Source organism: Mytilus californianus, unplaced genomic scaffold, assembly GCF_021869535.1.
Source record: "Mytilus californianus isolate M0D057914Y unplaced genomic scaffold, xbMytCali1.0.p SCAF_4, whole genome shotgun sequence".
Taxonomy (NCBI): Eukaryota; Metazoa; Mollusca; class Bivalvia; order Mytilida; family Mytilidae; genus Mytilus; species Mytilus californianus.
The window spans coordinates 63,153,701-63,168,006 of record NW_026262690.1 but is presented as its reverse complement, the minus strand read 5'-3'; the positions used below and the strand labels follow the sequence as shown (position 1 = coordinate 63,168,006).

General features: G+C 30.2%; 1 protein-coding gene across 2 annotated transcripts in view; it reads right to left on the bottom strand.

Annotated features, from left to right (window-relative positions):
* Window positions 1-2,967: 2,967 nt before the first annotated feature.
* LOC127698609 (tubulin--tyrosine ligase-like) overlaps window positions 2,968-14,306 on the bottom strand; it is a 29,749-nt gene continuing 18,410 nt past the window's right edge. For both annotated transcript variants that reach the window (XM_052202154.1, XM_052202153.1), the window contains exons 4-9: window positions 12,997-13,241; window positions 12,298-12,430; window positions 9,057-9,257; window positions 8,598-8,691; window positions 8,182-8,300; window positions 2,968-4,580 (exon numbers count right to left, since the gene is read on the bottom strand). In XM_052202154.1, the coding sequence (XP_052058114.1) occupies window positions 4,472-4,580; window positions 8,182-8,300; window positions 8,598-8,691; window positions 9,057-9,257; window positions 12,298-12,430; window positions 12,997-13,241 (901 nt within the window). In that variant the 3' untranslated portion in view covers window positions 2,968-4,471. The remainder of the gene's footprint in view (window positions 4,581-8,181; window positions 8,301-8,597; window positions 8,692-9,056; window positions 9,258-12,297; window positions 12,431-12,996; window positions 13,242-14,306) is intronic.

Genomic DNA, 14,306 nt, shown 5'->3' with positions numbered 1-14,306 from the left:
GTAAATAATTATTCATACCATATCAGCTTTAAATTCTGAACTACATTAATAGTTCCTCATTAAAATAAAAGAAGAATGTGTCAGGAAGACACGAATGCCCCTGCTCAAGCTTTGTAATTTTCCAAGTTAAAAAGGGGCATAACTCTAGAATGGTAAATGACTCACTGACCAAATTCGAACTCTGTCTGCATGTTTTGGTTCTTAGCATTGTGTATGAGTTTCATAAAATTTGGATAAAAAAACCTTGTTAGAGTGCAAAAACAAAAATGGGATGGAGTGAAGGACCAAAAGATGGAAAGACAGACAGAAGGATGGACGGTCAAGGTCCATTGCCTAAGGCAGGGGCATAAAAATCTTGCATTTTGATTTACAATAATTCCTGACTAAAAATACAGAAAAAAAAATCATGACCAAGCAAAAGGAGTGATATGGAATAGCTGTTGTTACAATGTGGGGGTTACAAATGTCATATCATGTGACATTTTTCTATGCATCCACCTAGTTTTTAACACAGGCAAATTAAGCTAATGCAATGGTTTAAACAGATTTCCACTAAAGACATTTGACCACAGTTTTCTATTTTGACCCCCACACCCTGTTGAAAACTAACCTTTAGTTAAAATCACCCATAAGTTGATGGTTTCTTGCAGACAACATTGTATTGATTTCAAAACTGCATATATTTCTTAAGTTATCACATGACTTTTGTGTGTAAAATGAAATCGAACACAAAAAAAAAGGCCATCTCAGAACTAAAGTTTTGTACTATTACACAATCACTACTTTCTACAATAATATAAAATTACAAAAGTCTGTTTTAAAAATGTATCCTAAACAGTAATTTGAGCAGTAGCTGTTAACCTTACAAAGAGAATTCTTGTATAATCAACATCAAATTACATTCTTTTCAAATGGATTTCAAAGTTTACATAAAACAAATGTAAATAAATATAAAATACAGCACAAATATATATATAACTTGTAAAATGTTACAATATAATGATTAAAAAAATAAGGACGGAATGACTTTGTGTGAATATTATCAAAATAATCTACAGAGGTTTAAAAGTATTTTGGCAAAATATTTTGGCTTAGATTTAATATTGACTTAATAAAATAATCTTTAAATATATATACTCTCTTTAAATGGTATTTTTGTTGAGAAATAGCTAATTCAATGTAATTCTACCACTTTAATAGGTTAATCATTAGTTTATATTATAGTGACATGTTATTTTTTCATCATTCTAGAAAAGATTACAATATTTCAGACAATTTCTCAACTTTAAGCTGAAAGAACTAGACCAAAATTTGTCATATAAAACATATAGCAACACAAACAGTACTAGTGCAAAAGATAATTTCTTTATTTACATGCAACTCCTGGAAAATGTATGGTCTTTGGTGAAGGGGGGGGGTCGGAGGGGTCCTGATCCCGAAATCCCTGGCTTAAAAACATGAAATCCCAAGGTCCCGAATTTAAAGAAATTTAAATCCTGACATCCCGAAATTCTAAAAAAGAATTCCCGGATCCCGAAAGGATCAATCCCGAAATCCCGAGCTTAAAAACACCTGATACCGGAGTCCCGATAAAGGTCCGACTCCCCCCCTCTTTGGTCCATTTAAATTCTTCTACTGAATATTATTACCAAAAAAATCCCCCAAGTGTATATTTCATCAAGAGGTACTACTAAAAAAATCCCCCAAGTGTATATTTCATCAAGAGGTACTACTAAAAAAAAAGTTCACAGAGATTCAAGATCTGTTTCAAATTTGGAGCTTTATGCAATTGATAACTCAAAATACTATCTAGTAATCAAACCAAAATAAGATCTCTAATGGAAAAAAAAATTCTGCATCAGAACATAGTCATTATTCTTCCTTAAATACAACTGATTTACAGGGTAACATTTGTTTCTTTATGGGATATTTATGAGCAATGAAAACACTCATGTGTTCTTCATGAGCAAAAAGTGATGAACAAGGCCATGTAAAATAAATTTTCTGGTTCTCAGATACTAACATGTAAATAATTGATGAGGTAGGTATTCGTTTTTGGATTTATTTCGATGACATCAAGCATTGTTTTGACACACTGTATACATTGCTGTTTAAAAAATAACAGATGTCAAGGGGGCAGTGTAAAACATTTGAATCTAAGCACATCAAATACCATGGCCAAAATGAAAAAGATGAAAAGGCAAACAGTTGCCCACATAACATTACACAGAAAATTAAAGGTTAAACACCACTTGACAAACCTACCAAAAACTGTGGGTTAAATTTTTTTTATTATAATAGATAAATAATTTGATGAATATGTTTCTTTTTTTATCTCAACAATGACCACTGTGCAAGATCACTTAGGGTAGTCAAGGTTGTAAGAAACCTCAGCAAAAGTCCACCAATGAGGTACAAATGTATGTGACATGACCTTTCGTCAAACTGTTCAACATATTCATATGGAGCCACACACCAATGTGCTATTCTAGATTCTAGAAATAAAATTATCTCAAACAGAAATCATATTATTACTGAATGAATTCAGTTGTTCTTTTATTGGTATATTTTTTGGTGGTTTTGTAATGGAAATTAAGGAATATGTAATACAACATTTAATTAATGACTCAAAATCTCTACACCCACTTGTCAACATGATCAAAACCAAAAGCAATGGAACAGTGCTTATATTGCTTAACTTCCTCTCAAAGTCACAGTGAGGTCTTCAACAAGCAAAAGGATCAAAACCTTAACTGCAAGTTGACTCCTCCTTTTCATTGCTAGACAGGAAAATTATACAGGGAGATCAATTTGTTTCTAAATACAATGTATCTATTTCTATGTAAAATAAATCGGGAATGTGTCCATGGGACACAGATGATGACCCCGCTTGCATATAATGTTTTAAAGGGATATAACTCAAGAATTGTAAAAGTGATGCTACCCAATTTGTACTTGATCTGTGTTTTGTGGTTATAAAAATTGTGTATAAGTTTCATAATATTTGGTTAAGGCAAACTAAAGTTAAAGAACGGAAACAGAAAATTCAGCAATTTTTCCATTTATAAAGGGGCATAACTCTAGAACGATAAAAGTGATGCAACCAAAATTCAAACTTAATCTGTGTTTTGTGGTAATAAGCATTGTGTATAAGTTTCATACCATTTGGTTGAGGCAAATTAAAGTTAGAGAACAGAAACGAAAAAATTCAGCAATTTTTTCATTTGTAAAGGGGCATAACTCTAAAACGGTTAAAGTGATGCCACCAAAATTCAAACTTGATCTGTGTTTTGTGGTTATAAGCATTGTGTATAAGTTTCATAACATTTGGTTGAGGCAAATTAAAGTTAGAGAACGGAAACTAAATTTGGGACGTACATACGTACGTACAGACAGACAAGGGTAAAACTTAATGCCCCCTTCCGCTACTGCGGGGGCATACAAATAACATAGAATTGATATTTTATCCTTTTTTCAGGGCCTCTTCTGATTACATTGCTCTCATTGTATTTATAGATCTTTGGGTTTACATTCTTCACTCTGAACCTACCTGATAAATATTGTTTTAAAAAGCTATGCAAACACCACAAGGTTGGTATATTTGAGTTAGATATCTCATTAACCTCTATTCCTTGCAATGCTTGTCTAGCCAAAGAATCTATTTGACATCTTTCTCTATTAGTTACTATATTATACACTGTATTAATTATAATACATGTAGTATTGACTTATAAAGAGTATAGGGGAATGACGAACTCCATGATTTGTATTTCTCAGACAATCATTAATTACATTATCAAACACTCTCTTTTATATTTTCAATTATCCTTCTTTTTTGGAAATACACTTCTTGATTTGCAGTGGTACTTTGACAGCTATCAAAATCTATAGCCTGTAGATAAACATTTCTACTGTATATTGAAACACATGTATCTATCAAGAAGCTAAAGTGACATTGCTGACATTCATGAATATAAAGACTGTGTCAAAGTCAGATGATTAAGTCTTTCAGATTGACAAATGATCATCACAATTTTGTATGTTCATTATTGTTGAATGGGTTTTATCTTTCTGTATATCTTGAAGTCTTCCAAAACCATCACAACCCTAATTCAGAGAACTGCTATGCACCGATCATTAGTGCTATCTGTATCCATATGATTATCCAGGGAAAGATGTATTACCCTACTGAAAACTGTCATAGAAATAAATTTAATTTAAACTATGTTTGCTGAATTCACAGGAATTTCTTTTGTACAATTAGATGTTCAAGCATTACACACTAAGTTTACTGTTAGAGTTATTGCTCTTTTACCAATTCAAAGGCAGTAAAATTAAACTTGAATTTTATACACATTCTATCTACTTTTGTTCATTGATAAATATAAGTCAGCAGTCGATTTTTTTCAAAGGAAGCATTATCTGAGAACCAGAATATTTACTTTAAATAGCCCAACACAAATATAATATATCATATTTTAGAAAACCAATTATCTCCCCTTCCTTTTGGTGACTTTGGTTTAAAGACTGGGTCAATGGCTGTTTGTACTATAGATCTGGCCAAATCTGGAAGTAATTTTCTGAAATAAAAAGCATACTCTGCACATTTCAGTCTTCTTATTTTTTTTTAGTGATAAAAAACATGAGTGTTAGATCCATTTTTTTTTATTTTGAGTGGTAGATTTTAATAAGTTCTTCTTTCTACAAAGCTACTGGTAACTGTAATGAAACTTATTCTATCTTTGTTGTTAATCTTTACTCTGTGTGGGAGCTATAATTCAATAGAGAGTAACATGTACAACAGTGTATACTAGCTTAAATACAACAGAAATTTTTTTTTAAATGTGTAATATTATTTGGTCCTTTTTCTTCTTTTTGTTTGAACTTTTTAAAGTGATTTAGGATTTCTTCCAATAGATTAACATGATTCTTATAGAGACTATCTTAAACTTGTTACAAGGTCAGTGAGTTCTCAAATTATCAAACAGCTTGTAATGTGATGAGAATAAGCATTTTTTGCTGCTCATTTAAGGAAAAGTCAAATTTGGGACCAAATTAGTCCTGAAATTAATACTGCTTCAACAGTTTTGTTAAAATTGAATATTGAATTTATGTACTTCAATAATACATTGCAATCTTAGATGAAACACTTGCTACTCATAGATAATAGTCATGAATAGGTAGTAAATTAAGTAGAATAGGTGAATTTGCCAACAACAATGACTATAAGACACAGGGATGCCAAGAAATAATATATAGCACAACTATTACCCAAACAGATCTTCACACAGGAAGAATATTTTGGGTTTATCTACTTAATGACGCAAATTTTTTGGAAGACACTTGTACTCTACACTAAGTTAGCAGAAATGTTCCTGAAATAAGCCTTTTTGTTTTTGCTAAAACAGAGTATAACCCAAACATGAATTTGCTTCATAACCTTAAAGTCCAATTAAAAAGTCATTTTGTATGACCTTACATTTACATTTTTGTAAATGTCCTACAAAACAGGTTGGTATTGTCATTTCACTTATTCATTTTAGGTCAATAAGAAGGGCCAAAAATGTCCTGAAATGTAACTTCTCTTTAAAAAGTTTTTTGTCTAGTTAACATCTATCTCATAATCTATATCTCCTTTAAAAAGTTTTTTGTCTAGTTAACATCTATCTCATAATCTATATCATTCAAATGTTTAAATAAGCCTCTTATAATGTTGTTTTGGAAGGCATCAGAGAGCATGCTCATATGTTACATATGAAAATAAATATTGAATCATAAAAATGAAGTAAAAATCAGGTGAATCTTGCCTTACTGACATACACACCTTATAATCATTCCATGACCAAATAAAGTTGACCTTTTACTTATTCAATATCATAATTGTGAAACTGACCTAATTAAATAAAAGAACAGAGTTCCAATGTCCTCCGCGTTGCACATATTTTATCTATCCAGTGGCAATAACTAAAAAAAAAAACACTTTTTTTTTTGTTCTTTAAAATAATTTATAAATAAAAAGCGTGAATGGGGGACATAAAAGGTTTTTTAAGTACAAGTTTTATAAAAATCTGGCAAGAATTGTACCAGTGAGAGCACTAACAAGGCCATTTTCCATAAATTTAATATTTCCAAGGGTCATAACTCTTTAAAAAAAAGTCGAACGTCCACCATTAGAGAACTTGTCCGAGATATTGCTGATATAAACCTATTGCATAAGTTTTATACAAATCTGGCAAGAATTGTAACCGTGACAGTGCTAACGAGGCCATTTTCCATAAATTTAATATTTCAAAGGGACATAACTCTTTTTAAAAAAAAAAGATCAGCCACCATTATAAAACTTGTCTGTGATATTGCTGATATTAACCTATAGTATAAGTTTTATAAAAATCTGTCAAGAATTGTACCCGTGAGAGCGCTAAGGAGGCCATTTTTCATAAATTTAATATTTCCAAGGGGCATTTTTCTTTTAAAAAAAAGTCGATCGGCCACCATTATATAACTTGTCCGAGATATTGCTGATATTAACCTATAGCATAAGTTTTATAAAAATCTGGCAAGAATTGTACCTGTGAGAGCGCTAACAAGACGGGACAGATGCCCAGTATTTCCATGTCCCCTGTTACGCGTGGTACAAAAGTTGATGAGCAATGAACCATTTAAATTATTTCAAAGTTAAGTGAAACCTATCAGAGGGGCACGAACAACTTGCAATTATTTAACAAGATCAATATAGCTTATTATTACTTATATAATCACAAAAACTTAATGTTGATTAACAAGCATTCTGAGAGTATTGCATGGCAATACATAGTCCCCTACCGGTTAAAAATTTATTGTACTGGAACAAAATGCTAACTTGATCTATAACTTGTCATGCAGTAAACTATATAACAAATATCAAGTCAATTTTAAGCATGATGAAAAAAAGTGTGAAAAACTGATTATTTAAGTGAATTTTCTAAATCCAAGGACCATAACTCTGCACAAAATCATCAGAGCAGAAAAAAATTTAAACTTGATCTGTAACTTATCATAATAAAACTATATATCAATTATCAAATTAATATCTTCAAGCATGACGAAAAAAAGTGAGGAGAACTGGTTATTTGAGTGAATTTTCTAAGTCCAAGGACCATAACTCTTCACAAAATCATCAGATTGGAACAAAATTCAAACTTGATCAGTAACTTTTCATGATAAAACAATAAACCAAATATCAAATCAATATCTTCAAGCATGAAGAAATAAAGTGTCGAAAACTGATTTGCTTGACTGACGGATGGACAGACAGACAGACCAGCTGAGACAGACGGAGTGCTAACCTAAAGTCCCCTTCGACTTCATCGGTAGGGGACTAATGAACCATAAAAGACAAACAGGTTCACTTTTCAGAGATACAAGCCTGATAGATAGATACACCTTACAATCATTTCATACACCACATAAAAAAAATGATATAGTTGACCTATTGCTTAGAGTATCCGAGAAACCAAGAAAACTTAACATTGATCACTTATCTATGAAATGAGGTCAAGGTCATGTGAACCCTGTCTGACTGGTCATATTTGTATTTTGTTCATTTTTTTAACATAGTTCAAGCCATTAGTTTTCTCATTTGAATTGTTTTACATTTGTCATTTTATAGCTGACTATGTGGTATGGGTTTTGCTCATTGTTGAAGGCCGTACAGTGACCCATAGATGTAAACTTCTATGTCATTTACTCTGGTAGAGTTGTCTCATTGGCAATTATACCACATCTTCTTATTCTTATATGTATACCATGCAATGATTCTATGTACGAAATATAATTGTCCTATTACTAATAATAACTGAAAAAAATTACGTGAAAAAAAACCATGCATTTTTTTTAAGCTGTTGTTGAACTGTGAAAATAAGGTCAAGGACAACGGAAACAAAAAAATTCAGAACATAAGGCATATGTTTACAAGATATGAATTATCCATGCCTTCTATCTTCTAAAACAAAAAACTTTATACAAATAGTTTACACTATTGCTGCCAGATAAGCATCCCTATGTCTCACATTTTGTGACATTTGCTGCAGGCTAGACAAAAATGAAATAACTAACAAATGCTAGTTATTCAGGTGTCACTGCATTTACATGTACTTTCAAATAGAATAGATAATACATAATCAAAATTTATCATGAACTTACTGTGCACAAGCTGGTGCTCCATTTATTTCAATCAAATGAACCTGAAGCTGACTATCCAATAAAAAGTCAAAGCCAAACAGCTGGAAACTACCATAACCCAACATGTTTGTGCTAATTCTCTGAAAGAAGATAAACCTTTACATCAAGAGCACATACCAATTTAACTAGATTTTATCAATTGGGATATACATCAATTTGACAGCTACCAAGCAACACAAAAAAAAAGATATCTAGAGTTCAATGTATTATATTCAACAATAGACAGGTATGTCAAGATATAAATCACCAAAAGTCTAGAAAGGTATGAAAAAAATTAAACAAATACTATCAAAAATCTTTTTCAACACAAAATGACAAAAAAACACATTTAGATATGACAAAAGAAGTAAGATCTACTATATACCATACTAACTTACATCTTTTATCATCAGTAGCACCTTTTTTATTATTTCTTTGATTTGTGGAACAATAGTGTTGTCCATTGTCATACGTGTCTTTTTCTTTAGGTAACTGTATAAAAATTATTTAAATACATATATATATATATAACATTGCAAAAATATTTAATAGAGTTACTGGAAGTGGAAGCTGCTTGGTCTGTCTTCAACTGATTAATGGTTATGGTATTGAAGTATTAACAGACAATTGTATCTATTTTTTTTTAAATTGAGTTGAACATAAAATATACAAATGATAACCCTACAAAAAATGTAAAGAGATGGTAGGACGCCACATGATTTTTTTCCCGTGGGTATTAGGAATGGAAGCAAATACAATTCTGTTACGAATGAAAATAAAATTTATGGGAGGTAAGGTATATAAAATGTGTTGTCAAACCCCCTATATTTTTTCCTGGAACATTACTTTGTATTTACCTGTTGAATTCATCAAAAAATAGTTCATTTCCAGTTTCATATTCACCAAAGTTTGCTGATAATTCTTTCTGTAAGCAGTGATTTGTTAGATGGCTTGTGACATCATTATAATTCTCGGGTTTATAACTCTCTGATGCTGTGCGAAGAACTCCTTCTTTGAAGTAATACACATTGTAATTGTTATCCAGCAATACCCAACATCTATAATCAAACGAATATTTAAAGTGCTAATACTTTGATTAAACTTTCACTGTTCACATTTGACATGAAACAACAGAAGAAAATGCTGTTAGAAATTATGTTTGTCAGAGACTTTTTAAAACAATCATATCAATTTCATTTTCAAATATTTTGTTGATATATGTAGTAAGAATCATAGGGAATTGGAAAACAAGCAAAGTATATATATATATACATCCTCTCCCATAACAAGATAGAACATATAGACAAAATATCATATGTACAAATGATTTATATAAGTCAATCCACCAATACTGAATTTAGGTGAACTTATAGATATTGTAATTATTGAAGACTCCAAATTTAAGCCTACATAATTGAAAAATCAATTGTTGGATAGTAAAAAAAATTGAATACATCAATGGTAGAGTGAGTAATTAATATAGTATTTCAATATTATATACAAATGTATATCCTTTTTAATATCAAAAACATTTCTCAATTTTGAAAATCTTTTTTTTTACTAAACTCTTCAAAGTTCATGATATTAGTTTATGTTTTATTTACAAATCTTGATTAAAAATAAAAACTTAACAATATCTTTACTTTCAATGAAAAAAAAACATAATGGCAATATAAAATGTGATGACTTTCTTTCAACTTTTGTAATATAATTAATCTATATGAAATTACTATGTACACAATGTAAGATTGTTTTCAATTATTGATTGATTAGAAATGAAGCCACAAATATAAAGTAATTAGTTTTTAATGTAATCACTCAAAATACTGATTGCAGATAAATAAGGCTTTTGATGATACAATTTTGGAAACCCTACAACTCCTAAATCCAAGCTCCAGAGCAAAATGAGTAAATTAAAAAACTATATATATCTATCAAGATTTTTTATTGTCAGAAATATTCATAAAAGATTGAAATTTTGTCAAAAATGGAGGCAGCATACATAACCTGTGCTAAACAACTGAAAACTTTATTGTTACAGCATGACAAAGCTGTAACACAGGTTTTTCTTTTTGGTAAGTTTACATTTTAAATTGTAAATGGTATTACTTCACTGCCAACAAATTTCAGTATATAATTGCTTAGTATGTTATATGTGAAGTAATTCCTGTTATCTTTTTTATATGTCCTCAAACTGTTTGGGATGATACAAAAATTGTACCAGTTGATGATGTAAAGAGTATTTTCTGTCTCATATATCTTATTTGGTGATCAAATCCTTAATTTAATCATAATTATTTAGCTATTATCTGTTTTTTAATAATTCTGAAAAATGTGAAAAGATAAGGAATAACTATATAGAATTTATCAAAATGATGTTGGAAAATTATTTTAAAAGTCATGCAAGACATCTATTTTTCGTCTCTTTTATAAATCTATTAAAATTCAATTACCAATAATGAAATTGTTTTTTTTATTTTAAAGTTCAAGCCAATGTTTTATTATTAAATTTTAAATAATTAAATTTTGCAAAAAAAAGCAAATAGGTGAAGGCAATAAAACAAGACATACAGAAAAATCCTACAAATAAAAGTTATAAAAATTATGCATAATAAAACAAGTAAATAAATAAAGAAATTTAAAATTCAATTTAATCTTTAAATAAGTATTAAAAAGAAAAACCTTTAATTTTTTTCCCCAATAATAATCGGTTTGTGTGTTTTTGTTTTAATATTGCAATTTTTTTTTGGATGTACATGTACACTGTAAATTACATTCATACTTAATATATCTGATTTTTTCTTCTGTAAGAGTGCAAATTGCAGAAACACATTAAACTAACTTTATTCCTAATACTAATTACAGATATGAAGATATTGGCTCTAGAGAAGAAGATTTTCACATCAATCTTAAGTGGTAATGACATTATGAAGACAAGTCATGAAAGAAGAAAGTCTATTATTCTTGGTATAAGGATCATGTTTGACAAATACAAGCAACACAAATGGGAAAAAATTCAAGAGGTATCTGCCAATATCCTTCAGATAATGCAACAAGATGATGAAGATGACCAAACAGAGCCATGGCAAACAACATCTACACAAGAAAATGACAATACAATTACCATTGAAACAGATATGTTTTGTTCAAATTATCGCTCGTTTTAGATTATTGTCTTACATGATGTCGTTATTTTAGTGCTGTATGTGAAAAGAATGTGCTTTGACCTTTTTAAATTATAACAATAAAAAAATTAATCTGAATGGTGTTTTGTTTGTTTTATTGATAACTAGATTAATCTTTCAGTTATATAATATTAAATACTTTATATATGAATGTGATTATTATCATCTAAATACAGTCAAACCTGTATATAATAGATACAAAAGGAAAGAGAAATATCTGTCTTTTTTAGCAGGTGCCCTTTATATCCATATATGAGATGTGGTATGATTGCAAATGAGACAAATATCCATCAGAGTTCCAAAGACAGAAACAAAAGCAATTATAGGTCACCATACAATTATCAACAATGAGAAAAACCCATACCGTATAGTCAACTATAAAAGACCTCAACATAAAAAATGTTAAACCGTTCATACAAGAATATTTATTTTATAAAACTGATTGTTTAGGGTAGGGTACAAGTATATATTAATTTGAACAAAATTTATTATTAGTTACTTTTATTTAGAGGACAGGACAGATATTTCTTATCATCATAAAAATTCAAAATTCTGCTCACCAAGTGTAGTATTCACATTAAGGCTAAATACACGTATAAATACATTTATCTTTCATTAAAAGCATGGCAGTGACTTGAATGTTAGAGTTTGCAATTTGTTTCATCATATCAAACTGTTCCACTGGTTAGAAGTTTTACCAAACTGCTGTAGAATAATCATAGTCAAGTCATCAATGTTAATATGTAGTGCAAAATGAAAAAAAGCATACTTACAATCCTAAATGTGATTTTTAAATGAATAGAGAAGCTTACAAAAAGCCACAGTAAATAATAAAATTAGAATGACTATTAGGAATGTACTGACATACATGTACAAGAAGAAGCTAAATTCAATAGAACAATGATAATGTTACCTAATATCGAACTTCCTGTCTCCATCCAGCAGAAATGGATTTAGTATGTATTTTTGGACTATAAAGCCTTGTGCCTGTGTATCTATAAATGCAATCAGTTCATCAACATTTTGTGAGATTCTTATACCTTCACCTGAAATAAATATATTCACATTAAGGCCACACACATTTTAATATGAAAAGTATATTTTAATAAAATACAGTTTTGCTTTTTCTTTTAACAAGGTGTCTGGGAGATCCAAAAAGCACTTACACTTTACAAGTCATTACTGTCAAGCTGCACACCAGATATGAAATCATTGTTTAGGAGTACATGTAAAGGAAAAATATGACAATAATATTCACTTAATTCCACATATTGAAAAAATCTGGATCAGGAAGCTGGTGTGACAGGTCCAAAAAGCACTTACACATTACAAGTCATCACAGTCAAGGTACAGACAAGTAATGAAGTTATTCTGTTCAGTAGTACCTGAAAAATTTTGCAGGAAATATTTGTTGCAGACAGACAAGGGGATTGCAATACATCCCCATTTCTAGAATGGAGGTATAATAATTTAAAACTATAATATGAACACAAAAAAAAACCCAATGATTGACTTTTCATGGATAATCAAATACCATATTTCCTGAGAAGACAATAAAGAAAATTAGATGTTTTGTTTTTATTTCATTCATATTTTCTTTAAATATTGTTACCTTTTGCTCCTGCAGCAGATTTAGCTATCCAAACAATTCTTTTCCTTTCTTGTTGTACCAATGCTGCATCAGTCTCTACTAGTTCCTGTCTATCATCAGGTCTTGCTACCTTTCTCATTGCTGCTACAGAAGCCTCTCCCATCTTTGTAGCATTCTCGGATATTTTCTTTGGACATATAATAAATGACATTGGAAGCCATTTTGGAAACATACCTGGTCGTCTTTTCAGTTCTTCCTTAAATACCCTTAAATAGTGACATTTTTTTCTAATACAATTGTTTTCTCCATTTAACTACTGGAGTTGATGATTAAAGTTATGACAGCATAAGTATTAAACTAAGGAAGGTACAACATCAACAAACAAATGTTTCTTAATTTTGTTCACGCTGATGTAAAAGAAAATAAACTGCTTCGCTGAGCGCAGCTAGATACGCCCGCTGAGGTCCAACCCTGAACAGTTGGGGCAAAAATGGACACAATATTCAAGCTTGATACAGGTCTGAATTTGTAATTAAATATTTGATATATTATAGGTTTCTGAATAAATGTAGTCAAAGAACTTGAAATTGGTTATATGAAAAATTTCTTGCTGTTGTGCAATACACTGTGCTGTTGCGCAATACTTAGTAAATCTATTGTCAGACTATAAACAAATCAAATCTTATAACTCGCAAAAGTAAAATAAAAAATTTATAAAAATCAAAAGTAAGCTTACAAAAATAGATATAAACAATTTATTAAAGTTTCATAAAACTAGAGGCTCTAAAGAGCCTGTGTCGCTCACCTTGGTCTATGTGCATATTAAACAAAGGACACAGATGGATTCATGACAAAATTGTGTTTTGGTGATGGTAATGTGTTTGTAGATCTTACTTTACTGAACATTCTTGCTGCTTACATTTATCTCTATCTATAATGAACTTGGCCCAGTAGTCACAGTGGAAAATATTTTGTAAAAATTTACAAAAATTTACAAAATTTATGAAAATTGTAAAAAATTGACTATAAAGGGCAATAACTCCTTAAGGGGTCAATTGACAATTTTGGTCATGTTTGACTTATTTGTAGATCTTACTTTGCTGTACATTATTGCTGTTTACAGTTTATCTCTATCTATAATAATATTCAAGATAATAACCAAAAGCTGCAAAATTTTCTTAAAATTACCAATTCAGGGGCAGCAACCCAACAACGTGTTGCCTGATTGGGCTGAAAATTTCAGGGCAGATAGATCTTGACCTAATGAACAATTTTATCCCGTCAGATTTGCTCTAAATGCTTTGGTTTCAGAGATATGAGCCAAAAACTGC